The 27759-nt window shown below is 42.0% G+C and overlaps 1 protein-coding gene across 6 annotated transcripts in view; it reads right to left on the bottom strand.

Annotated features, from left to right (window-relative positions):
• The window catches only part of AMMECR1 (AMMECR nuclear protein 1), a 179688-nt gene that overhangs the window by 74644 nt on the left and 77285 nt on the right, over positions 1–27759 (bottom strand). For 3 of the 6 annotated variants that reach the window (XM_061598341.1, XM_061598343.1, XM_061598344.1), the window contains exons 3-4: positions 2746–2856; positions 2252–2292 (exon numbers count right to left, since the gene is read on the bottom strand). In XM_061598341.1, the coding sequence (XP_061454325.1) occupies positions 2252–2292; positions 2746–2856 (152 nt within the window). The remainder of the gene's footprint in view (positions 1–2251; positions 2293–2745; positions 2857–27759) is intronic. The other 3 variants (XR_009759274.1, XM_061598342.1, XM_061598340.1) reach the window with 1 other exon arrangement.

Genomic DNA, 27759 nt, shown 5'->3' with positions numbered 1-27759 from the left:
AAACAGTAATACAATAAAATATAATACGTAAAAAATAAAAGAATGAAAATGCCATTAAAAATCATACAGCATCTAGCACGGCACATTATAGCTGCTACTACAGGCAGAAAAATCATTCAGTGGTCCACCAAAGCCCTCTACAATTTTCAGGATGCCAGCCCTTTGAAAAATACTTCAGATTCCAAGGAACCTGAATCAAATTTCCAGGCGCTACACAGCTATGTGCCGGGGGGGGGGGGTTCCCAGCTTTGTCTTTTGCCTTCAGAACTCAAAGGGAAATTACAGGAATAAATTATCTTTGCTGCTTGCTCTAATGTTGTTTCTGTTTAAAAAGTGTTACAGACTGATACAGTAAATTGCCAGGCAGAAGAAACTAGCCAAGGAATGGCCAAATGGTGGCTCATACAGAGAAATTTTATAATCAGGTCTTTTCCTATCCTTGCAGAGCTATGAAGTTATTAATCAATTTATATACCACTTAACTGTCAAGATGGCTCCCAAGTGGTTTAAAAGTATAAAGACATTATACATTTGTATACATTTTTTGTATACAAATACATTGTATACATACTTTTTTTGGATTTGGGGTTAAAAATTATAATCCAAGTTTCACTTTTAAGGAAAAAGAAAGCAAGTTTTCAAATGTGATGCATGTGGGTAGAGAGAGACTTATTCTCTCCTTTACTATTTCAAACACCATGCATGCCCGGGTCTAGAACAGCCTGGTGAAGTAATGGCTTGTGTGAAAAGTATTCCCTCTCACAGGCACTCAACCACCTGAGCTCACTTTCAGGTTTGAAGTAAAACAGGGCTACCCCAAAATAAAGGTGTTGATTTCTACATGCTCAGGGGCTCCCTCGGCATGGAGAAATATAGAAGTATTTTTAAAACAATGACAACAAATGGAAAATGGCCCAGTAAACACCTGTGAGCTTTTAGGGCCCACAGAACGTTGAGGTGTCAGTTGAGAAAGGTGCGGAGGGGAGGAAATTGGGGGCAAGTGAAGAGGAAACTATAGTAAGTATCCTGGAGGGAGGCAGGTCAGGTTTGAGGGATGCATACCATTACGTTAAATATAATAATTCCCCTCCCTGTTCTATACAAGGATGTGTCTGGAAAGACCCTGTTTCTCTCACCCACCCTCCAGAACTAGAGATATGAAGGGCTAAGGGGAGAGGGGGAGGGAACCTGAAAAACTGGTCCAGAATTTTTCTTTTTTTCAGAAAAAATAGGAAAAAATGGGGGAAAATACCTTGGTTTTTCCCCATTTTTCCCCAGGCTTTCACATCTCTATCCAGAATGATCCACCCCAAAACAACACAGCTATAAAATGCTGACATTTGGGACCAGCATCTCCAAGCCTGAATCCCCAAGCACTATACAGATCACAGGAAGAAGTGCCTTATGCAAGGTCAGATAGTTGGTCTAAACAGCCCAGTGCTTTCTATGGTCCTGGGCTCCTTTTTGGAGGAAAGGTGGGATATAATAATAATAATAATAATAATAATAATAATAATAATAATAATAATAATAATAATAATAATAATACTCTCAGACAGTGTGTTCAGTTCACTTGCAACCTGTTTTTTCTAGCACAAGGGTGGGGAATTCTTTTCAGTCCAAAGGCCATATTCCCTCATGGGCAACTTTCCAGGGGCTACATGTTTGAACAGCAGGCAAAAGCCAGAGGTTTCTGCACACACACACAGACCTCTCCATCTTCCATGCAGGCGCTCTTGCTTTAACACAAGAAGGGATGGCCTGAGTACTTTTTCACCTTTTACTCCTCACACTCACAGCACCAGTGAGGCCTGCAAGGGTCCTGTTCCCAGGTGGCTGGAGCCCTGGATAAGAATACCCCCTCCTAGGGGCTGAAGATACACTGCAATGTTTTCTTGCGATCCCCAAATTTAAAACCAATTTTGTACTTATTGCCACTGATGTGGCCATATGACTCATGTGAATGTGGCAAAATACACTTTCAGTCCCTGTGTGGCTGCCTGGAGACTGAAAAGGCACCCAAGAGCAGAGAACTTAGCTATCTCTGATCTAATAGACCCATTCTCCAGAAAACAAAAGAACACCACCTAAAACTCCAGGAGAGATGGAAGAACAGCTTCTAAATTCTATTGCTCTATGTGCGGTGATTGACCCCGTACTCTAACAAGAGAGGAAAAAGTATGATTCAGTCTAGGTGTGACTCACGGGCGACATCAGGTGCCAGGGAAGTGAAGGGTTAATTACTACTTACCTCCCCAGTCCAGCAGCTTCCCACTCAAAAACAAGGAGTAGCTGAAAAACAACATGTCATGGAAATGTGTAGGACTAGTTAATTGCAGCAGATTGGAAGCACCTGCTGGAAAAGAGGTGAGCATACCTACGGTTTCAGAGTGCCAAACGTGTTCATTCAAAATGTACACACACACACACACACACACACATTTTTTCTTCATGTTCTCCCAATGTAATTTTGTTTTTACATCTCAAGTTGTCTGCCTTTTGGAAAAAAGTGCTATAACAGAGGACTGTTGTACACAAGCAACAGACCATTTTAGGCTACATAAACAAAACAAAACAGAGAATCCAGTTACAAGGTCTTTTGGGTGGGGAGGGGGGACATGCCCACAGCATCAGTATTTGAAAAAAATCTTACTGAGCATCAAGAGGTTAGAAATTTTGACTGGACTGGGATAAATGATTACCCACGTAGACAAAATTAAGAGAAGGAAAGAAACAAAATCTTACCTAGTAAGCGTGTACTCCCTGAGTCCTGAATGCAGGTTCATGGCAGAAAAGGTACCTATACATCCCCGCAATCGTTTGTCTCGACCAATCTTCCACGTTACAAAGAGTGGGCTGTTTTGGAGAGAGGGGGAGAGAGAAAAGGAGAGCGTGACGGGAGTTCTGACAGTGAGGAAATTGAGTCATCCACCTCACACTCGCAAAGAAAAGTGTGCCTGTGAAATGCTGTTCACTGTATTACTATAAATATGCCTCAAGGCTGATTGCACATATTGCTGAGAATGCAGATGTCAAGAACACAGTACTTGGGGCCCACAAAGGTTAGGGGAAAGAAATCAAAGGGAAGAATAGAATAGTTAACTTTCAAGCACTTCTGCAACTTCCTGAACACCACTGCTAGGATGCACGACATGTTTCACTGCGTCTGATTACAGTTCAGTCTCCTGCAACCTGGTGCTCTCCAGCCATTCTGGCCGAGGCTGATAAAAACTGTAGTCCAAAACATGTGCGTGCTGTAGACAAGAATATTCCTACATTGGTCCTCCCTGGCGAACAAGTGGTTTAGAATGATTGGGGCCAGTTGCTGTGACCTCTCTCTAAGATTTTTCAGACCAACGCTAGTATCACTATCCCCCCCCTTTTAAGGTTAGGAAACAAGATACCCCAAAGATTTATGGGGCTCAGACATATCAATCAACTCAGTTCAAATATCTTGGCTTACCACAGCAAGCTGAGGCCCCCTACATACACGGCTCTTAAGAGTCAGCTAATGTCTGACAGAGTCACGTTTGCTACTTGTTGGGTCCTGCAATTAGGTGCTCCACTTCCGTGTCAGCTTCTAGATTTTTGATGGACAAAACACTGTAAACAAAGATCCTGGCCACAGGTAGGTTGGCAGCCAAAATGGAAGCACTAGAAAATAACCAGGCCCCAACAACAAACAAAACAGAGAGCACCGTAATCTAATATGTGGTTGTATTAGAAGACATAAGTCAAAGTGAAAGCAAGCCAATGCATTGCCACTCGCTAGTGATGTACTAAAATTGTATGACCCTGTTCAGTCATTAATCTCCTATGGGAGCCTTGATCCGGCTGCCTTGCCTCTAGCAGTTAGGCAGACAATAATCAGAAAGAGGATCTTTTCCTGTGGAGGCACCCTGATCGTGCAACATGCTCCTCAGAGATGGTCACCTACTACCTACTCTGCATTAGACGGAAACCAGGGAGGCTGCTGGAAGTCTTGAACAAGTGTCTGGAGGTAGCTTTCAGACAAATGAGTGCAAACAGCTGAAGCTGAATCCAGAGATGCTACAGGTGGAAAAACCTAGTGGCTCTGTCACTGTGGAAGTCACCCTCACAGAAAGTGGGTTTGGCTCCCATGTTGGCTGTTTTTAAATGGGACTTAAAAGTGTGGTTGTTCCAATCTGCTTAATCTGTCTGATCTTTGAATAGATAGTGATTTTAGTGCCTCTTTTCAGATTCTATTGATTCATTGCTGTATTCTGAGGAATATTAATTTTATCACATCTGTTTTAATAATAATATTCTACTCTGATGATGTTATTAAGTTTCTTTTTTGAAAGCTGCCAGGAATTTTCTTCTTCTTTTTAAAAGGTAGGATAAGAAGTTTTTAAACTAATCTGTGCATCCGATATCACACTTCAAGCCTCTTTCATCGCAATGACTTGCACACTTCTGAATCATGCACACAGACATAAACACACACACACCTAGAAACAATTAACAAGGTGAAGGAAAACAGGAGTATTTCATGCAGAAAGCTGCAGGTCCCAGGGCGGAGTGCAACAGTAAAAAAAATGAGTAAAATCAGTTAAAACAATTTACTATAAGGTGGGTTCTAAACATGTATCTTGGATGTCAAATGAAAAGATAAAGAGGTGTGTCTTCAGCACAGGACGAAAGCTATACAATGAAGGTCCCTGGGGAGTGAATTCCACAGCTCAGGGGCACCTACAGATAATGCCCTCTCCTGGGCCACCACCACCCTGAACTTCCCAAGGTGATGAAACTACTATCCTTGCTGACCTGTGACATCATCTTGACACATAGCTCAGCTGCTGCTATGGGAAATCTGTATGGAGACTCTCGCATTTGGCGAACAGCCTCACCCATGTGGCAGGATGCGCCAATGTCTCTTGCAGAGTAATGTGTTTTAAAGTTTGTTTTTATAATGTTTTAAAGTTTTAGTGCTTTTGTTTGCTGCCCTGGGCTCCTGCTGGGAGGAAGGGCAGGATATAAATCAAATAATAAATAAAATAAATAAATAAGTGGGTAAAACCGGGGAGGAAATCCACCAAAACCTAATGTCATGGGGGAGGGGGGAGATAAGAATTTAGGAGCACCCTGCCGGATCAGGCTAGGGGACTAGCTAATCCAGCATCCTTTCTCCCCATCAGATGCCTACGGGAACCTCACAAGAAGGGCACAAAAGCACTAGCCATTGACCACACCAACTCCCTCATGCACCCTACTTTTTGTTGATTTTAGATGTTACAATACCGGACTTGAAATTGTTCCATTATTATTACTCAGCTAAATTAAACTGGACTAGATTGAAAGTATTCAGAAATACCCAAAGAGATGTTGTACATGAATCCAATAAACACAGCACAGTGTTTGTTGTTGTTGTTGCACCCCCCCCCATTTTGTACGTGTAGTGCTTGCATCTAAATCCCCACCTGATTTTATAGGGCTCCCAAACCACTTGTGTCACTCTGGTGGAGAAAGAACAAGCAATCCACACAGATTGCTCAACTGAGGCTTGGCAACACAGTCAACACCAAGCTCTTTGCTTGGGTGGTAAAGACCTCAAACCTAAATATTTATTTATTTATACATACACACACATAGTTCAAGCCCAGCCTTCACAAAATTGGTTCCAAAAATATCACAATTAAAAACAAATACAGGTTGCATAAAAATTGTAAAAATAAAGCCACAAAAATGATAAAATAGAATACCAGAACAAAACAGAAGTGCAGGAGGAGGGTCAGCCTGCCCACCCCAAAACAGATTAAAGCTAACCATCAACGAATCTAATTAATTAATTGATTGATTGATTAAATTTATGCCCCACCTTTCTTACATCGAGGAACCAAAGGCGGGATATATGTTGTTCCCAGGTGGTCTCTCATGCAGACACTGACCAGACCCAGACCTGCTTAGCTTCAGCAAGGTGGTGGCCTCATGTGCCTTCAGACCATTCCCTGAAGACACCGGAGTCCATATGTTCACTGCGCGCCAGGGATGGAGAATCTGTGGCTCTCTAGAGGCTGTTGGGTTTCAACTCCCACAATCCCTGGCAATAGGCCTGGATGGTTGGGTCTAATGGAACTTGGAGTCCCCACCCCTGCTTTACAAAGATGGGGAACTGGATGGAGGAATCCAGGAATCTCTCTTAACAAAGGGAAGAGACAGCAGAAGTACACAGAGTCCTCTCTGGAAACCTTGAGGCAGACCACAGCAAGTTACTGCATTGAGAAAGTAAGCAATTATCAGTAATTTTACTCTTCTTACGCTGGTAATTCCCAAGCTGCATGCCAAGAGAGAAGTGCTACTGTTCCATAAGAAATAAACTTATTATCATTGTTTATATAGTGCTATCCACGTATATGGCTCTTTGCAGGAAAGAGGACAGGTCCCTGCCTCAATCAGCTTAGAGTGTAGGAACAGACACAACTGCGAAAGTGAACAGGCATGAAGTCAAGGTAAACAGGGGGAGAATATGCAATTACTGCAGTACACGGCTTAGTTGCATGGGAAAGTATTTCTGCAGTGCATCCACAGACACTTTTGAATCACTCAATCACAGCTGTCAAGAAAAGCAGAATTATCAATTCTTAAATGAAATATGCCCACGTCAGTGACTCATGCAGAAACACAGAGGGCAGACTCCTCTGAGGGCAGATAGTTCTTATTTTTCATGCTCTAAAAATAGTGTTGTGGAGTGGAACGTTTTTCCCATGCTTTATTTTTCCATGCAAAAGTTTCTGTTTCATAAGTCCATTAGGAACAATGAATGGACGCCAGCTATAAATACAATATTACACTACAATACAGGCTTGGCAGTTTCAAAGTTTTTTGCTTTATCTACTAAATACTAATAAAATAAATATGTGAAATTAGATCACTCTCAAGGACATTCAAAAGTTTTCTGATGCAAGTTGAAAACCTTCCTAATTTGCATACATTTTCCAGAAGTTTTCCAATTCAAGATTTTCTGAAAAACCCACATCACTGTCTAAAAAGTAACATGTTCTGGGATAAGAGTGAAATGCATCTCCAATTTTGATTCAGAAACAAAACAAAGAGCTGCTCGCTCAGCAGGTATCACGAGTTTGGGGGAAAATCTGGCTTAAGCCTTCTATGAAAAAAAAAAAACTCTCACCACAGCCTATTCCTACGCCTGTATGGAAAATGTTTGGTCTTCAAACTCAAGAGTTGAACAGTGCTATGAATTTTCTGCAAGCGAGGCAGAGAAGAGTTCAGATTTATACTAAACACATGCAAGTCTGCAGAAAAGGAAACACAGCCACTTCTGAGTCAAAGCCACTCTTGGCAAACAGCCTTGTTTCAGAAATAGTAGAGTCAAGACCATTCATAGCGATGCTTGTTCTTCATTGTGAGCACACCAGCCTGCTGTTGAAGGCATTCCGGCTCCGAGATCAACACAAAGCAAAATTCAGTCTTGTAAATTCACTACAGGATGCCAGACACACAAAACCATTTACACAGACCGCACAAGCAGTGCAAGCATTAACAGAAACACACATTTTATTGTGATGGGTACTCTTTAAAATAATTCATCACAATAAAATTTCCGAGGCTGAGGGAGGAGGCAGAACTCTGAAAAATGGCTGAAGCTCTGTAATGCCTTCAACAGCCAACCAGGAATTTTTCATCATGAACTTCAGCATAAGCTCGTTAGGCATTTACAAATGATGGCTGGCCTTGAATGCAAAGACAGGGGGAAGCCCCTGCTATCCTCTCCAGGTCCAAGATGAGGTGTGCATCTCTCAGGGGCTTGCTCCCAGTCGCGGTGAATCTTGGAACACAAGAGGTGTTCCCATTTTATTTATTTATTTATTTTATTCAATTTATATACCGCCCACAGCCCGAAGGCTCTCAGGGCGGTGCACAACATAGGATAAAATACAATAAAATCACAAAACAGTAGAGCGTAAATACCAAACAATAAACAACCTAATATACGTTAAAAGCTTAAAAATAGATTAAAATGCCTGGGAGCATAAAAAGGTTTTCACCTGGCGCCGAAAAGATAAAAGTGTAGGCGCCAGGCGGACCTCATCGGGGAGACTGTTCCATAATTCGGGTGCAGCCACTGAAAAGGCCCTAGATCTTGTTACGACCCTCCAAGCTTCTCTGTGAGTCGGAACTCAGAGGAGGGCCTACGATGTTGAACATAGTGAACGGGTAGTTTCATATCGGGAGAGGCGTTCCACTAGGTATTCCAATCTTTTCTAAAGTAATTGCAAGATCTAGTAAATTCTCCTCTCGTTTTATAGATGCAGACAAGGACAGGCAAACTAACCAAAACAAAAAACGAGGGGTGTCACTACTGGTCATCTGGCAAGTGACTTAATTTATGGCTTCAGACATTTATTTTAAAAGATTATTATTATTATTATTATTATTATTATTATTATTATTATTAATAATAATAATAATAATAATAATAATAATAATAATAATATACAGCCAGTGTGGTGTAGTGGTTAAGGTGTTGGACTACGACCTGGAAGACCAGAATTCGAATCCCCACACCGCCATGAAGCTCACTGGGTGACCTTGGGCCAATCACTGCCTCTCAGCCTCAGAGGAAGGCAATGGTAAAACCCCTCTGAATACCGCTTACCATGAAAACCCTATTCATAGGGTCGCCATAAGTCATAATCGACTTGAAGGCAAACCATCATCATTATTATTATTTATTGCATTTATATACCGCCCTATAGCCAAAGCTCTCTGGGTGGTTTACAACAATTAAAAACATTAAAAACAAATATACAAATTTAAAAAACACATAAAAAAAACAATTTAAAAACACATGCTAAAATACTAACATGCCTGGGAGAAGAGGAAAGTCTTGACCTGGCGCTGAAAAGATAACACTGTTGGTGCCAGGCGTACCTCATCATAGAAACCATTCCATAATTTGGGGGCCATCATTGAGAAGGCCCTCTCTTTTGTTGCCATCCTCTGAGGTTCCCTTGGAGTAGGCACCCGGAGGAGGGCCTTTGATGTTGAGCATAGTGTACAGGTGGGTTCATGTCGGGAGAGGCATTCCATCACGTACTGTGGTCCCAAGCAGTGTAAGTTAAAACCAGCACCTTCAATCGAGCTTGGAAACATACAGGCAGCCAATGCAAGCGGGCCAGAATCGGTTTCATATGTTTGAACTGTCTAGTCCCTGTTACCAATCTGGTTGCTGCATTTTGCACAAGCTGCAGTTTCCGAACCATCTTCAAAGGAAACCCCACGGAAAGTGCATTGCAGCAATCTAACTTGGAGGTTACCAGAGCATGGACAACTGAAGCCAGGTTATCCCTGTCCAGATAGCAGCGTAGCTGGGCCACCAACCGAAGTTGGTAGAAGGCACTCCGTGCCACTGAGGCTACCTGAGCCTCAAGTGACAGAGATGGTTCTAGAAGAACCCCCAAACTACGAACCTGCTCCTTCAGGGGGAGTGAAACTCCATCCAGGACAGGTTGGACATCCACCATCCAGTCAGAAGAACCACCCACTAACAGCATCTTGTCTGGACTGAGCCTCAGTTTATTAGCCCTCATCCTGTCCATTGTCGCAGCCAGGCACCGGTTCAGCACATTGACAGCCTCACCTGAAGAAGATGAAAAGGAGAAATAGAGCTGCATGTCAACAGCATACTGATGGCAACGCACTCCAAAATTCTGGATGACTGCACCCAATGGTTTCATGTAGATGTTGAACAGCATGAGGGACAGAACTGACCCCTGCGGAACCCCATACTGGAGAATCCAGGGTGCCGAGCAATGTTCCCCAAGAACCACCTTCTGGAGCCAACCTGCCAAGTAGGAGTGGAACCACCAACATGCAGTCCCTCCCACTCCCAACTCAGTCAGTCTCCCCAGAAGGATACCATGGTCGATGGAATCGAAAGCTGCTGAGAGATCAAGGAGAATCCACAGAGTCACACTCCCCTTGTCTCTCTCCCGACAGAGGTCATAATACAGGGTGACCAAGGCTGTTTCTGTGCCAAAACCAGGCCTGAAACCTGACTGAAATGGATCCAGATAATCGGTCTCATCCAAGAGTGTCTGGAGCTGGCCTAATTTATGGCTTCAGGCATTTATTTTAAAAGGATGACAGATTCTGGCTTCCAATTCATTCCTGGGCCTAATTCCAAATGCTGGTCTTGACCTGGGAAGCCTTATATGGCTTGGGACCTCAGCTCTTTAAAGGGACACTTCTTTCCATATCTCATATCCTAAGGTGTTGGACTAGGACCTGGGAGACCAGGGTTCAAATCCCCACATAGCCATGAAGCTCACTGGGTGAACTTGGGCCAGTCACTGCTTCTCAGTCTCAGGAAAACCCTATTCATAGGGTCGCCATACGGAATCGACTTGAAGGCAGCACATTTACATTTTTAACATCATCAACTGAGGCCCTTCTATGAGTGCTTCCTCCAAAATATGGAGGAAGAATGAAGATTAAAGTAACACATAACAGTTGTTTTGGGGGGTCCAGAGGCTGGTTATACCAGAAGTGATGCATGGGCTGCTGGACAGCTTGATGGCATGCTGTGAGCTGTCTGCATGGTACTTTGGGGATAAAGTTGCTTAGTTTTGTATTGCCTTCGATGCTGCAGTTATGCTGCAGTCAAGGTGTCCAAGGCAGCACCTTCCCATACCCTTTGGTGAATCAAGCACTGGTAACTTCAAAACTTGATTATTGTAATGCACTTTGTGTGGGGCTACCCTTGGGCCTGCTCTGGAAGCTCCAGCTGGTACAAAGTGCTGTTGGTGGGGACAGGTTACTGCCAATACATAACTCCAGTACTTAAAGCTTGCATTGGCTACCCTATGTGTGACTAGGCAAAGTTCAAGGTTAATTTACAAGGCTCTTAACAACCTGGGCTCAGGATACCTCAAGGATCACCTGTTTCCCTATAACTTTGCCTGAATACTGAGGTTTTCAGGGGAGCCACTGTTAGTGATCCTCCATGGCTCGGGATACATGGCTCATATCCACAGGAACTGTGCATTCAGTATTGTAGGGATATGTTTATATTAGTATGACTATTTGCCCATTAATACAGGATCATAAATTTAGTTGAAAACCAGAAGTTAATGCAAGTTGGTGACAATATACTAACATTTAGAGCCCACAGCTGGCCAATACCTTTATGATGAGGCCCAGTGAAAATGCCACAAAACAGTTTGTGTTCAGTGGCCTCTATCAAATACCAGATTCATGATTTTGTATAAGGTACCATCTCAAATCAAGGCCTCTACCCCATATCCTAATACCAAGTATTACCATCACAGGCCAAAGACAAAGATTATTAAATTCATTTAATATTAGATTCAAAAACTCAACCATGAAGGAGGAGTCCCATGGTTGTGGTGCCAAAACTGAGAAGGCCCTGCTCCTCTCACTCAGATTTTATTCACTGGCAGATGAAATCAGGAGCGGGGCCTTTCCTTGAGATCTTAATAGAGTCCCTTTGTATATAGGTGCACATCACATGGTAGAACATACTGCCTAGGGTGTGCTGAGTCCAGCGTTCACAGCTAATCAGCAGCATTCTGAGTTGACCTGGAAGTAACAGCCACTTAATTGGCTTATACACTCAGTAGTCTGGACAGTGACATGTAAAATGGAGCTTTTGAAGATACTAGAGTCTTCAGTAGGGGCCTAAACCTCATGACACTAGGCACTTGTCTGATTTTGGCTGGTAGTTGATTTCAGAGGGCTGGAGCAGCAACACTAAAAGCCAAGTTTTTAGTCCAGGCCAAGTGCACCTCTGGGGCATGTGGTATTTCAAAACAAACATATTTCTTTCTTTTTTGCCATACAAATATCAGAACAGTATAAAACAATGTATCACAACAAAAGAAAAAAGGCACATTAATCACATTGTTGCATATAAAGAAGTCAACTTTGTGTTAATTGCCCTTTTTTAGTAATTGTCCTCTTTTCCACTCTGAGTTTTCCTATACAGAGTGGTCCCCCCCCCAACACGTTCTCTTTTCCATTAAGTTTTCCTATACAGTCTTTTTAGAGTGGTCTATGTACAACACACACACATATGTACATATACATGCACACACTCACATAACCCCAAAGGCAATAAAACTTAACCAAGGTGCTCAAAATTTCTCTATTGAGTTTCTTGAATTCTTTCTTCCTTTTGCTTTAACTCAACCTTAAGTATACAAATCAAAATCTTCATAGCAATTTAAATGCCTGTTACAATGTGCGGACATATACATGTAAAAATGTTTCAAAATTATAATAATAAAAATAAGAAATCAATAAATAAAAAGAGGTGGAGAAGAGAGTTACCAAGATTAATGGAAGCTTTAAAAAGGATAGCATTTAATACATGGAACGCCACAGAGATCTAGAAATTCACTGTTGGTAGACGGGTTTAGCGCAATAAACTCCATAGACTACCCAAAGACGCCCCTCCATAATGAGGCATGAGCTGATGGCTGATAGAAATTATGCTCACCCACTGCTACCTAGCTTATAAACATAAACCATTTTATATGAAAGTTGTCTTTTTTATTTGGATCCCACCTCGCCAATCTTTGTTGTGTTAATTTTTCCATTAAAGTTATGTTCCATACCTGAGAGTACCATAATTCTATTAAATTATAGTCAATCTTTTTCCAATGATGAGCAATTACAATTGTTGCTGCCACTAATAAGGTTACTATTAGATCCTTAGAGTGCAGTGACAGATGATCTCCTTGGAAAATCGACAAGAGAGCCATAACAGGATAAGACTTTATGTTCTGCCCTGTAATCATCCCAATTTCATGAAATGCGTTTTTCCAAAATGCCTAAACAGCAGTCCACCCAGGGCTGTGGAGTTGGTACGCCAAACCTTCGACTCCTCTATTTTTCTACTGTCCGACTCCGACTCCACCCAAAATTGCTTCTGACTCCACAGCCCTGGAAAGCGCTGTAAATGTCTTTTTAAATTGGAAGCTCTCATAGGAGCATTTTTATCGCTGCCTGAATATGCGCTGATCTTGGCATCACAGCATTTGTCCTCATCTGGGTCCTGTGTCAGGCACTGACACACAAAATGTTTTCCATCTTCAGTTATGGTGAAATGCTCAAATACAGCTGACTTCATGGGAAGCTTCTTTGACACTGTGAATTTATATATTTTTTAAATTGTCAATCAAAATTTATTTTGAAGCCGGAGTTGGAACATTTCTACCGACTCCAACTCCACCCAAAATTGCTTCTGACTCCGACTCCACAGCCCTGTGTCCATCACATATGAAAATAATTTCCAAGCTCTCCGCAGTCCCTCCAACACCTCTGTGTAGCAGTACTATTGATTCTATGCAAAATTAATGGGACAGTGGCCTGATGCAGCTGGCTCTTCTTATGTTCTTATGGCTACAGCAAATGGAAGTTGTAGTCTAAAACATCTGGGGGGGGCACCAGGTTGGAGAAGGCTACCCTGGAACACTCCCAAGCCTCCTTTGTGGCTGCACATTTTAAGGGATGGTTAGAAGTGGTTTAAAACCATCTTTTAGGGAAGCTTACCCCCACTGATGATCTTCTCACTGAGGAACTGCTATTAAGCTTTCACCCATCCTAGGATGGTTGGAAAACAATTTGAAAACCTCTGCATTGGGCAATGATATCTGCTGTAAACAGAACCCCATCTTAATTACAACAAGAGTTTCTACTCTGTGTAAGAAATTTTGGGAATGGATGCATCCTCTTCAACACTTACTTTTCATTTTTCACCCTTTCACGATTGGGATCCCACTAAGACATTATTATGAATCACTGCAATAGAGGTCTGAATAACTGGACCACAAAAAATATTTTTGTTCTTTCAAACTGATATTCTGAGGATTAACGTTTTGGATACTTATGGAATACCTTTCAGAAGGGATCACTATTCTCAAATTGTTGCATAAAGCAGAAGGCAAAAGAAGGAGAACAACTGAGAAATGCAAAATTGTTGAGAAGTTCCAGATGCTCATGTAACGCCCTTCCCCGGCTCTCCCTGTCAGGTTCCTACCTGCTCGTGGTTACTGCCTGTCTCTAGGCACCACCAGGGACTCCACCAGTCCGGACTGTCCTTTTATATGGTTTCTCTCCCCGCTCTAGCACAGATCTCAACAGATCCCCCTGCTAGGCAGCACCACCAGTCACGTCCTATAACCAGTAGTCCCAGAGACTCTGCCTGAGTCTCTCTATCTGGTTACCTCTGTGACTGAGTGCTAAAGCTGTCCCAATCCCTTTGATTTACTCAGACTGCTTATAATTCTGGTTTGCTCTGAATACTTGTGGTGTTATTCTTCCCTTCCCCGCTGCCACCATTTGTCACTCTTCAGCCTTGGTATTTACCTCACCCTCCCTTCTGGTCTGTGAAACCCCAGCCAAGGATCAGGCCTTTGGTAAACCAAATTAAGTATTTATTAACATATTTAGGATTCTCCCAGAGGTTCCACCATCATCTTAGACAGGAAGGCTGGGAGGAAATGCATCTCCAACAGGTACAGGAAAAAGGACTATAAGGGGGAGGCATTTCTTTCTAATGCTTGCCCCCGTCCCCAACCTAAACAAGGAGTTAGGTTTGGAAATGGAGAAGCCACGATGCAGTGTCTCTGTTCCACTCCCCCTCCACCCAGCCTTTTGGTGGAAGTGGGGAGAAGCAACAAGTTACTTATCTGCATTTCCAGGAGGGTTAGTTGAGGCAGGGCAGGATTGCAAAAGCTGCCCTAGCCCCAATCATAGAAATGGCCTGTGTGGTAAACAGAAGGGCAGGAGTGTGTGACAAGTGCCCCCCCAATCTTCTTGTTCTCCCATCCATCACTAAGGCCATTGCCAGAAGCTCAGGAAGAGGTGAAATTAGGCCTGCTTTTCCACAACCAACCCTGCCCTATGCTCACCAAGGCAAAGGAGCTATGGTAGTGAATGGGGAGAGAAGGTGGAAGTGGGAATGCAGAGTAGGAGAGAGAGGCTGAAGCCAGAGCAGCGGGGAGGAGTAAAGGCCACACTAACGTAGCAAGACTTGGAAAGGGAAAGGCTAGCGCTCTCTCATACAAAACACATCAGCCATGTGAGAAATTTCCTGGACCTCTACCAAACTAATAAATGTATGGATTATAAAGTTGCACATTCACAGATTAGCATGTTCTCCAGATGTTTTCTCAGAAGGAAATTTTAACTTGTCACGTTATGAAATTTGCAACAAGCAAATGGATTTTTCAGCACAATTTTCTCTTTTACAATTTGTGCCTTGACAAAAAACCTTAGGCCAGGCATAGCCAAGATGATGGCCTCTTCTTGTTATTGGGTACAGCTCCCATCATCCCTGACCACTGGCCACAGTGGCTGGGATTAAGAGTCCGACAACATCTGGAGGGCACCAGGTTGGCTACCCCGCCCTAAGACTATAAATATGACATGTTAAAATCTCTCACACACTTAAGATAGCACATACAGCACTAAGATATGAATGTGTAATAATCTATACATTTATTAGAAATGTGTCAATAATGTGCCCACTGTACAGTACCAAACAGATTTGTCTAATACAGAATCGCAGGCTAGACAGAGCATTTTCATAGCTCAGAATTACAGCTCTATTTTAGGAAGGTAATCACTAGTTTCATCACATGCTCAGCTTCTTGCGTTTGTAATTCCACAGTCCTTAACTGTTAGCCACGTCTGTGTATCTTGCTGAAGACGCCAAAGAGCTGTAGATCCTTAATACCCATAGAAAAATATGTCACCCATTGAAATAAAGGCTTCACTTACTCAGTGGCCAGTGCAGAAACTGACTAGACCGGCAAAGCCAAGAGCTCTGTTCCCATTTCACCAGAGCAATCAGCTCCTGTCCTGGATGCATAAAAGTCACTTCTGCTGTGGTAAGTACAGAAGCCACAGCAGGGGTAGAGCTGTCCGCTTTGCCGGCCCAATAGCAAAGTGGCTGCTGAAGCAGAGTGCTCTGAGCCTGCTTCTCCAGCCCACAGGTAGGGCTGGTGGAGAGCACTTCCCTGTGATGTAAAAAAGAAGCTCCTTCCTATGACACAACTAGGTGCACTTGAGTGGGGGGAGAGCAGAGTGACCAGAGCAGCAGCAGAGGAGGTGAAAGCAGGGTGGCAGGATAAAGCTGCAGAGGATGACTGTGGCTGTGCTTCTTTGAGCCTGGGGGAAAAATTCTAATCCCTGATATGAGTAAAATGCAGGCTTTTTTTTTTTTTTGCAGGTTAATAACTTCTGGGGGCTTTAGGAAAACGGCTGAATTAGATTTCTGAATGTACAAAGAATAATTTTACAAAACTTTAACACAAAGGTGAGGAACCTGTGGTCCTCCAAATGTTGTTGGACGACTCCTCCCCGAACACTGGCTAGATAGGCTGAGCCTGATGGGAACTGGAGTCCGACAACATGTGGAGGGCTATGCCTCCAAAAACATACTAGATGCAAAGTGACTTTAAACACAGCACAAAATATCTTTGCTTCTTTTGCCCAAATGGTGAAAGTTACTAGCATCGACATTGACGTTTGCTTTATTTTTGTAGCGAAGAAACAGGATGCCTACTAGACAACTTCTCCAGGGAGCACTTTCTTCCAGACGTTGTTGAAAAAGTCCAGAATAGCTAAAGTGAGCAGATTTTGAGAGACTGAAATATTTATAGCACAGGGAGTACTGGGCCTCTTCCAGAAACATAGCCAAGAGAAAACCTTTATTAACCAAGGGGTATGAAAGAGCCAGTGTGGCATAGCGGTTAGAGTGTTGGACTATGACCTGAGAGACCAGGGTTCGAATCCCCACACAGCCATGGAGCTTACTGGATGACCTTGGGCCAGTCACTGCCTCTCAGCCTCAGAGGAAGGCAATGGTAAACCCCTTCTGAATACTGCTTACCATGAAAACCCTATTCATAGAGTTGCCATAAGTCGGAATCGACTTGAAGGCAGTCCATTTCCCATGTCATGAAAAGAAAACCTGAAATGCACACATTTAAAACAGCTGAATCTAGTGTTTAAAAAAGCGCTATTTAAAAGTCTAAGAGAGATTAAAATGTAATCTCCCTTTTGCACAACATGAACGTAAGCAAAACCAACAATCGCTTGAGTCTGCTCACTGCTTTGGCTTCAGTGCTCACAGAGAGAATTAAATTAGGATGCCTTTGATCAATGGTACTACTAGTATGGAGAGCAAGTTATATGGCAAATTATATTCTGTGACACTCAAAGCAGCAGCACACAAACACAATTTTATGGTTCTAATTATTGCAATCCATTTCTTGACCTCCCTTTGCAGAAGCAGAATATAAGCAGGCAAACAAAAATAAAGCGAAACTGAAGGAAATAAATACATAAAAGGCGTTGAGAAAAGCAGGTACTAACTAGGACCGTCTTCAGCCTCCACTTGGAGAGAGAAGTTCTATGCTCAAAGAGCCAGTTCTGTAATACTGGGGCTGCTTCTTCTCAAAATACAACCATCACATGGAAACCTCTTGCTGCCAACTCCAGATTGTACCTACTCCCTTCTTTCCATGTGTTCCAGCTTGCTGAACTCACTGGCCACATCCGGTGTGACATGTCTCCTTGTCGCTGGAAGCTATTGCCAGGAATGTATTTATTTATTTATAAAAGTATTTCTGTAGTGCTACATCATAAAATATTAGGGCACTGCGCAACATTAAAACATAAAAGCCCAATTTAAAAACAATAGAGATCATTAAAGTGACTGGCCAATTAAAAAAAAATAAACAGCTATAAAGGCCAGTCAGAACAAAAAAAGATCTTCAAGAGAAGCCTGAAAGTCAAAAGCAACAGTGTCAGCTGAATCTCTGTTGGATGTGTTCCACAGCCTGGGCCCAATGACACTAAATGGCTGGTTCTAGTTAAGTTCAGTCGGGCTTCTGCATCACAGAGAACAACTAACAGTGTTCCTCCGGATGATCTCAGCTGGAATAAAAGGGCTTATGTGGTCCTTAAGGTATCCTGGACCCAAGTTGTTCAAGGCTTTGTATATTTTTATTTATTTATTTATAGAATTTATTAGTCGCCCATCTGGCTGGCTGTCCAGCCACTCTGGGCGACGTACAACATAGGCATATAATACCTAAACATTGAAAATCTAAAAACAATGAAGATAAAATCGAGCCCACCCCAAAAGAGTCTTGAATGTGGCCTGGTAGCACATGGGCAGCCTGTGCAGATGTTTTAGCAGAGGTGTCACATGCTGTTGGCTGTTTGCCCCGTCAGCAATCTAGCCACTGCATTCTACACCATCTGGAGCTTCTGGACCAGGCCCAACGGCAGCCCCACATAAAATGCTTTGCAGCAATCCAGTCTGCACCAGGTGGAGAAGGCAGAAAGAGGGAGAATCTGTATGACAAACCAACATCCCCTAACAGTAGATCATTGGGTAAAGAAGTATTAAGCAGAATAAATTTCAAGTAGCTGTCACATGAAATGCATGTCATGAGATGCGTCTCATCACCATGTACCTCAGCAGTCTTAAGAAACCATTTTCTACATCCAGTACTTTCCTGTTTTGTATGTGTGTTTCTTATCTTCAGAGGGGCATACACCAAGCAAGTAAAAAGAGTTGTATTCATCATGACTTATGCATGAACACACACTTGTTGGTGAGCAAGACCAAGCCAGTGTACATCAGAGATGAGCCATCCCAAGATGAACCCCAGCTGCTGTCTTCTATCAAACAGCCACGTCAATGGCATTAATTATAACATCATGGAGTGATCAGCTCCAGCTTCTTGGCTGACCTCATATTCCTCCTGTAGAAGGGAGTTTTTAACACAGTAAGAATTCTGCCTTGATTAAAAGGAGAAAAGGTTGAGAGGGAACCTTTCAAGTACTATGACTGACACAGAAAAATAGAAAATAGAGGAAGCTGCCTTTACTGAGTAAGATTACTGGCCCATTTGGCAGTGGCTTTCCAGGGTTTCAGACAGGACATACCCAGCCTTACTTAGAGATGCCAGAGATTGAACCTGGGACCTTCTGGGTGCAAAGCAGATGCTCTAACATTGAGGTATGGCCCTTCCTATTGTGGTATCCAGTTGTTCAGGCCTGCATATCATGCCACACTCATTGTAGCTAGCCACATGGCCGCTCAGGCACTTGACAACCTCCCTGTTTTTGCAATTCCTTGAAAGCAGCAAAACCTGGACATTTATTGAGCCCTTGGCAGACTTGTTCTACATGGTTGAAGAGCCAAGAGTTCTGCTATACCTGAAGTAACACAAACTCCCTTTTGCTTCAAGAATCCCCTATTTTTATTCTACTTGTTTCTTGCATCCGGCTCTCCATCCTTTCCATTCTCACATTCCCCCCACCAACATCTTTTACTTTAAAACTCCATGTATATTTAGCAGCTGGGATCCACTTTGCCTGTAGACTGGGCTCTTTCTCCGCTTTGTTGTTTTAGGCTGGAAAACTGCAGAACCAGAGCCAGCAACTTCAAACAGTTAAATCAAATAAACTAAAGTGTTTAAATCTTGCACCCATCCTCCACACAGTCATTAAGTGAATATTTTATACTTGCCAGTTAACTATGACTACATGTGCTTACAGAAGATTGTTTAATCTATAAAGACTGTTTAAGGGAGGTTTGCCAAGTATACTTACTTCCAAAAAATGTACCAGAAGATAAACTTTGCACCAGTTTATCACTAGCAGCCAAGAACAACTGAAAGTGCCAGCAGATGTTATTACATGCACACACAAACACCAGAGGAAGGGCCATGGCTCTGTGGCAGAGCACATGCATCTTGAAGTAGGACTGGGAGAGACTCCTGCCTGAAACCCTGGAGAGCCACTGCCAGTCAGTGTACACAATACTGAGCTAGATGGACCAATGGTCTGACTTAGTATAAGCAGCTTTCACCCACAGGACACAGAATCAAACAAATGACCTCTAGATTTAAGCTGTCAGTCTGATTTAATTGTCTAAAGGTCCCAACTCTATGGCTATGGCAGGGATTCCTGAAGTGCAAAAAAACTGGCAGAAAATCTAACTCAGTGACACAGCAGGTACTATCAAGCAACATGTCCGGGATTCAATCCTTGACACCACCAATTAAAATGAACAGGTAGAAGATGATGGGAAAGCCTTCCGCTTTAGAACCGGCAGAGCTACTGCCGATGTGTTATGGAAACAGGATATTTACAAGACAGCACCAGCTGCCTATATGCCACCTGGGCCATTTTCAAGGTGCTTGTGATGGTCTATAAAGCCCTAATACAACTTATTCTTATTTCATTTATGAACTGCTTCCCATGAAGCATCCCAAGGTTATACACAATATAAACTTGAGCTCTAATTACTTAATAGAGTGCCTCCTTGTGATGTTCCTATATATTAGTGTATATATGGTATGTGCTGGTTGTTTAGAGTATACATGGTAAGTAGTGAAAGAAGAGGGGGAGTGAATGGGCAATAGAATGCTTGATGATTGGCTGAATGTTTAAAATGGCTGACAGTATAAATGAAAGGATGACAGGTAAATCTGGGTGAATGTGAGGTGGTGAATTGTGGAATCTGGGGGGGAGAAGAGAAAGAGTGGATTGTTTGGTGGGGTTTAGAGAGTTGTTTACCAGGAGGGAGGTGGAGTTCGGATTAGTATTGAGTAAAACCATATGCTTATGTGCCTTAAGAAGAAATCTTGTTAATCTTGTTAGCTTTGTTATCTGTAATAAATACTTAATTTGGTTTACCAATGGCCTGATCCTTGGCTGGGGTTTCACAGACCAGAAGGGAGGGTAAGGTAATGACCAAGGCTGAAGGGGAACTGTAACAAATGGTGGCAGCGGTGAAGAGAATAACAATACCAGTATTCAGAATCTCTGGGAATACTAGTATTGGGACGTTACTGGTGGTTGCCTAGCAGGGGGATCTGTTGAGATCTGTGCTAGAGCGGGGAGAGAAATCATAAGAGAGAGCGGTCCGGACTGGTGGAGACAGGCAGTAACCACGAGCAAGTAGGAACCTGACAGGGAGAGCCAGGGAAGGACGCCTCACACTCCTCTTATCCTGACCTGCCTTGCCCATGAATTAAGATAATCAGGGGAGGCTCTGTGGGTGTGCTGTGATGGAATGGCCTATTATATGGCAACTTGGGAGAGGGCCTTCTCTGTAGCGGTATACCATCTGTGGAATGCCCTCCCCTCAGATTGGTTGGTGTCAGCTCTGTTTTCAATGCCAACTGAAATGACATCTTATTTGGATAGGATCTTTTTGGCCAGTTTGTTGGTATTTGGTTTGTTTTAATTTATTGTTTTTTATTTTGTCCAATTGTTTTATCCAGAGCTTGGAAGTTACTTTTTTAAACTACAACTCCCATCAGCCCCAGCCAGCATGGCCACTGGATTTGGCTGATGGGAGTTGTAGTTCAAAAAAAGTAACTTTTCCAAGCTCTGGTTTTATCTTGTTTTGCCTACCCACTTGATGTTGATGGTACTGTCTTCATGTTTTTACCTTGTCTTAATGTACCCTGCCCTGAGATCATTTGTTAGATGAAGGGCAGGTTAAAATGTATTTCAAATAAATAATACCAAGTTTTGGCCCCAACTCCTAGTTTGACTTTTTCTTTTGTTTGGTGGGGTGCAAGTTGGTCCTTGAGAAACCTCTGTAAATGAAAACTCCTACTACAGCTAACAGCAGTACCTTGTCCTTATTTCCCTGCTTGACAGCAAATATTTACATGGTGAATATACTTTAAACACAAGAGCAGGAGTTTTCTAACAAGGATGGCTGAGCATACCACAAATGAAGCGATAAGGGCAGTCATTTAAAGTTGTATTTCAATATTTATGTCTCTGTGACTCTCCCAAAGACAACACCTTTAAAGTTGTAAAAAGATATATAAGCTGTCCTTAAACCACAGACTAAATAGCAAAAGTTATGGGGCATCTCAAGTAGCTAAAACAAGATCTCATTGCTCACTGATCACAACGAAATCATTATTTAAGTTAACAAGATCTCAATTAAGCTCAGATTTCTACAATGTCATGTGTTACTACAGACCTGGGCTTAAAGTACAGCCAAAAGTAGTCCTCTTAACAAAAAACAAAGGAGAGTTGCAACTTAAGTTGGAAGACTTAAAAAATTGCAACTGATACACAAATTTAAGAACCCATGGTATCCTGAAGTCTGAGGAAGCAGAAAGTACAGCAGGGCCCCACTCGTACATCGGGTTACATTCCGGACCCCCACTGAAAAGCAGAACTCATTGAACAGAATGGCGCACGATGCCCGAAAATCACCGTAAAAGAGGAACAAGCACCGTATGAGTGGGGCTTTAGTCTAATTGCGTCTAACTGAGACTGCCACATTAGCAAAGCGCCGTAAAGCGGGGCCCTACTGTATGATGGTGTTCTTGCCCATCAGTGGTTTTCCAGCTTGTACCCATGTACCTCATAGTTCTCATAGTTTATTTAAATTGCAGGGCCAAAGGCCAACACAAAATTAATTAATATATCATGTACAACAAACTTACCATGTTAAAATTTATAATTGAGTTTAAAATAAATTCTATAAAGGAAAATTTAAAACATCATAAGGCAATGAGAATCTATGCTGATTGTACAGCGTCAAATTTACAGTGTTAAAATTTAAAACTAAGACAGACTTGAACGGCAGCTGTTATTAAGATTCAGAATAAAATTAGCTCGTAGTTTCAAAGCTGCTAACACAAACAGGGATACCTTATGTGTCACGTCCAAATTTGAATCAGACATTAAGGAAATTACTTTCCCCGCTTCTGTAAGAGATTCAGATTCATCTAAAAGCTTCTTGAGGAACTTAGTTCTGGGGTCCTGATAAATTGTGCAATGAAGCAGTATATGAGGAATGTCCTCCTCCTTATTATATCCACAGGGACATTGTCTTTGATCTTTTGGAATTCCGAGGATTCGTCCCTCTCTGTCTGCATTAGGGAGGGAGAAGAAGCTTAGTGCAGTGAACGCGTGCCTGAGGCTTTTGGGGAAAGGATACGTGAGGTATGGGGAGAGATAATGACCGGTCTTAAACTTCCCATACCATGGGGCCACTCTAGAGTTAGTGTTAAGTTATCCAAATACTCAGAGTGGCGGAAAACAATCTCACATAATCTTTGATTAGGTGGTAATGATATAAAAACCTGAGGAGTTATATGATAACTAGATAATAGTTCTTCTAATTTAGGACCCCAAAGATTAGAGGAGAAGGGGTGGTTTAGGCACAAATTCAATAGTTCCTTGCCCGGCGACCTTCCAGCTAGTTTTGAGAACTTCAAAGGGGGAGGTGAATATGCGCTCCCAGGGGAGGAAGGCCAGTCTCAGCACGTAAAATGGCTGCTGATGTTCCTGGAGGGAGGGATAGTAAACGCCTGAGGAAATTTGTTTGAATAGTCTCTAAGGACAAAACAGTTTCCTTGTCCCAACCCCAGATTGATGCGCCGTATAAGACCTGAGGAATTACTTTAGATTGGAAGATTTTTAGAGCCGGAGGAATTAAGGTACCCATGTACCTGTGCCCACAGATGCCTTTAAGTATATCTGTCAGGTGCTGGTACTGGAGCTCCCAACAGCAGCCAGGCCAAGGGACATTAGCAGGAAGTGAGTGAAACAGAGAATAAAGGAAATAATTCACAAGTACCTTATTTATCTATCTCTTCAGCCAAGACGATCAAAAAAAATCAAGACCTGCGAACAGCTACATATGAAGGTGTTCGCTCTGATTTTTCCTACCCATTTGCTCTGAAACAGTAAGACTGTCTTACTATATTTTATGAGAAGCTCACATCTCCTATAGATGGGGCTTCCCCTTTCAAATTAATCATGTCATCACAATTGCCAGCAATGGCTTCTTATCTCCCACCAGGAAGCACAAAACTTCCTAGAGCAACTCAGGTCCCTAATGCAAAATTGGCCCAAGAATTTGAGTCAAGAAATTATATGAGTGGTGCTGGAGGTCTGAAAAGAACAAGGAATTACATATCATCTCTAATAGCACCTCAAAGATTCAATTACACTTGAGTGGAACACTTACATCTGTCTTTTTCTTTTTCTACTTCATATGCTCATGAGCTACTTGCATTTCATTCAAACAAGTACTGTTAAAAGGTCAGTCTATTATATTAACTCATATTTCTTTTTGGTGAGAGACCAACTGCCTTTGGCTCTTCTTCCCCCTCAAATACATTGTCAAATGCTGCTTTTGTTTTTTAATATGACTTTTAAAGTTAAGTATTATAAGTGGTACCTAAGCCATACATTCTGCTGTGGCCTTCTTAATGGAGCAAGAAAATTCTAGGATCCAGGAGATACCATCTTGCATACAACCAGGATCATCCACAGAACCTAATGGGGTGATCTTGTATTTTTGCAATGTGCTCATATATTTTATGTGAAACCTCTGGGAAAGGGTTTAGTAAACTTTTCTACATATTTTTTCAACTGACAAGGTATTAAGCACAGGTAGTAAATTCTTATTGACATTATTTGCTGATGGTGATTGTTGGGAACCACATGAGTTTCATCTCTTTGTCTCCTCTGCACTACCACAGACCAAGCAGGCAGGCATTATAGAGAGACTAAGCACAGTGAAAACTAAACTTGTGAGTCTTCTCACAACCAGTAGGAATTTCACTAAGTCTCATGAGGTCTTATTAGCTCTACCACTAGTAGCCACTACAGTATCCTCTCCAGTCTGTATAGTTAGCACCTGAGCAATCCAGAGCATTCCAATCTGTTGATCCTCCTTCTCAGGCAGGCCCTTCTACTTCCAAACTTCCTTCTGCACCTCTAAATACAGGCTTTACCCGTTAAGAGTGGTAGTTTTTGATCAGAAAGGTTTGTTAGAATGAAATCCTGAAACATGAGATTCACCATCCTTGATTATCTTGGAATATAGGGAGTTGGACGGGGAAGATCAGGGACAGACCGTTTATTAATTACATTAAATCCTTTGACATTGCTTTGTTGCAAGAGACCTGGGCGTGTGAACAGATAATATTCAATGGGTGTATTGCAATTTCTTTGGCTCCCACTCGTTCCTCAGCTAGAGGCAGGCCCAGAGCAGGATTACTCTGTCTGGTCTCTGTGTCTCTCAGTGTGGAAGTAGTTGCACTCCCTAACTGTGGAACTGTTGTTAAATTAATCCTGATTAACAGCAGTAGTCTTCAAGTCCTACAGTTTAATATCTATCTTCCTCTACTTAGATGTCATCCTGAGAAGCCCAGTGGGAACAGCTAGAACAATATATTGATTTGGCATTAGCAGAATCTAAATATCTCCAAGGACTTGACCATACAATAGGACAATCTCCTTACATTAGGCACTCTAAGGATGGCCATAATAAACTTTGTTGGTGGGTGACTAGCTCTTGTAGCATGCCAGCACAATAAAATCATTTTGAATGGAAGCACTCCAGGTGATTTGATGAGTGATTTTATCTTTAGTTCCACATCAGGGAGTAGTGTTGAAGAATGTGTTTTTGTTTCTCAGTCACTCAGGGAGGTGATTCAAGCATTTTGCGTAACCATTACCCATTAAGTCACATTTATCCATTTTTCCTTATAGATTTGTCTGCCTGTTGGACCCCCACTGTTAAGACTTTTCCTTGGTCTCTTGCAGGAGAAGGATAAGATGGACAAATTAAGAATAGAGAGCAAGTTTGCCTCTTTCATAGACTCAATTATATCAGGATATTCTAGTTTCTACTGATGCGGAGAAGCTGCACCATTATGATGCATTTATCTCTGCTATCCAAAGGCCCTTAGGAGTAGATAGCTCCGGATGGTGACAAGTACTTTAAGAGCAAGATACTTTAGGAGCAAAATATTCTATCTATTGTAAGGAAGGAGCTAATGCTTTATTGAAGTTTACCAAAAAACTGAAACGTGAATATAGAGCACTTATTAACCACAAGAAAATAGCTGCAGTGAGAGTGAAATGGGATTTACTCATTGTGCCACCCAAAAGAATAGCAAATTATTCTGGCAGATTGTTACTGGGGCTCTGACAGATCGCCATGAATTTCCTGCCTGTTGCATCTCCACACACAAGTAGGAAAGTTATTTTTCTGCAATCTTTCAGAATCTTAACAATTCTTCGGCATTCAAACATTGTTTAATGCTCCAGAGTGGCAAAGTGTAATGCCTGGTGAAATTCTTGTTCTGACTGCCCATCTTAAACCTAATAAAGCTTCTAGCTTGGATTCTATACCCCAGGATGTCTGAAAATCTAACCCAGCTCATCTACTATCAGTTATTTTTCCTTGTATGAACAAAACTGGAAAGGTCCCTGATATTTGGAGCAAAGCAATTATACTGCCTATTTTCAAAAAAGGTGATATGAGAGATATTAGCTGGATTCTAGATTAGCTGGATTATCAGCCTTCTTTCAGTTATTGGGAAACTTTATGCCAGGTATTTAAAATGCAAGCTCCTATATTGGATGGAAGATAATAGCATAATTGGTGAGGAACAGATTGCGTTCAAAGCCGGCTATTCAACCTTAGACCACTGTTGTGTTTTAGCTCTTTGGCAGAGAAATATACTTCAGTTCCTGGGAGCAGACTTTTGCTGCCTTTATTGATCTTAAATCTGCCTTTGATCTGGTCTCAAGGGAATTGCTATGGTCTAAGTTACAGAAAACGTCTATGGATAAATGTTTATTCTTCTTCATCAGATATCAAACGTCCAGCAAGTTAGATGTGGACAGCATGGACAGACTTCTAATGCAATTCCTGCTACTAGGGGTGTTAGACAAGGCTGCATTTTAGCCCATTTTCTCTGTAATTTATTTCTAAATGACTTGGCTCCTTATCTCCACAATGCTGACCTCTCATGCACCTAAAATTCCTCTCCTCATGCATGCTGCTGGTGCTCTGTTGCTATCGCTGTCCTGAATAGGTTTAAATCACTTTATTATCTGTGCTTGGGACCTACTGTTCTGAGAATAGCCTGACTATTAATTGTAATAAGACTAAGGTTTTGTTGTTTACTAAAGCGCGAAAAGGAATACAAATGGACTCTAAATGCTATAAAACAAGTTTGCCATATAAAATATTTAAACATACAAATGCAGAACACTTTTCTGTCTCAACAACAAAAGCCAGCAATTGACACGGCACATTTTAGTCAGCAGCTCATTACAAGATTCTTCTTTATGCAAAGTGGCCAATAAATTCCTTCTACCATTCAAACTAATAAAGCTAAGACTCTGGCCCAACTTATTTATGGTATCCCCGTTTGGATCTTAGGGTTTAATTCTGAAGTGGAAAGAGTTCAATCTGTGTCCTTAGGAAGTTATTGGGTCTATATGTGTGGATGCAAAGCTTGGATTGATGCCCTCAAATGGTGGATATGCTTACATTGCTTAGCAGTTCCTGACAGTTATCTCTTCTTACTGCTCTCAGACTCTTTTCTTAGGTCATTGGATGAAAGTGATGCAGAAGATTATATTTAGGCTGGGCTTTTCTCTTGAAGTTTTGGGCAATTATGGGTTAAAGACGACCCCATTTCTTGTTGTTCAAAGACTAGTAGACACAGATCTACAGCAACTGACCATTGCTACCAGCAAATCTTGTTCTGCGTTGCTTTATAACCCTGCTGATTATAGAATCTGTACACATTAACTATTCTAAAGTATAGGAGAGCGTTTACTTTTTCTCAGTTTAATGTGCTGCCATCAGTACTGTTGAAAGGACAATTTAATAAGACCCTGGTTAACAGATGTTTCTGTCAGACCATATCTCCCTAT

Source organism: Rhineura floridana, chromosome 16 (genome assembly GCF_030035675.1).
Source record: "Rhineura floridana isolate rRhiFlo1 chromosome 16, rRhiFlo1.hap2, whole genome shotgun sequence".
NCBI classification, from domain to species: Eukaryota; Metazoa; Chordata; class Lepidosauria; order Squamata; family Rhineuridae; genus Rhineura; species Rhineura floridana.
Note: the sequence above shows the minus strand (reverse complement) of the source record. Positions and strands in the feature narration are given on the sequence as shown.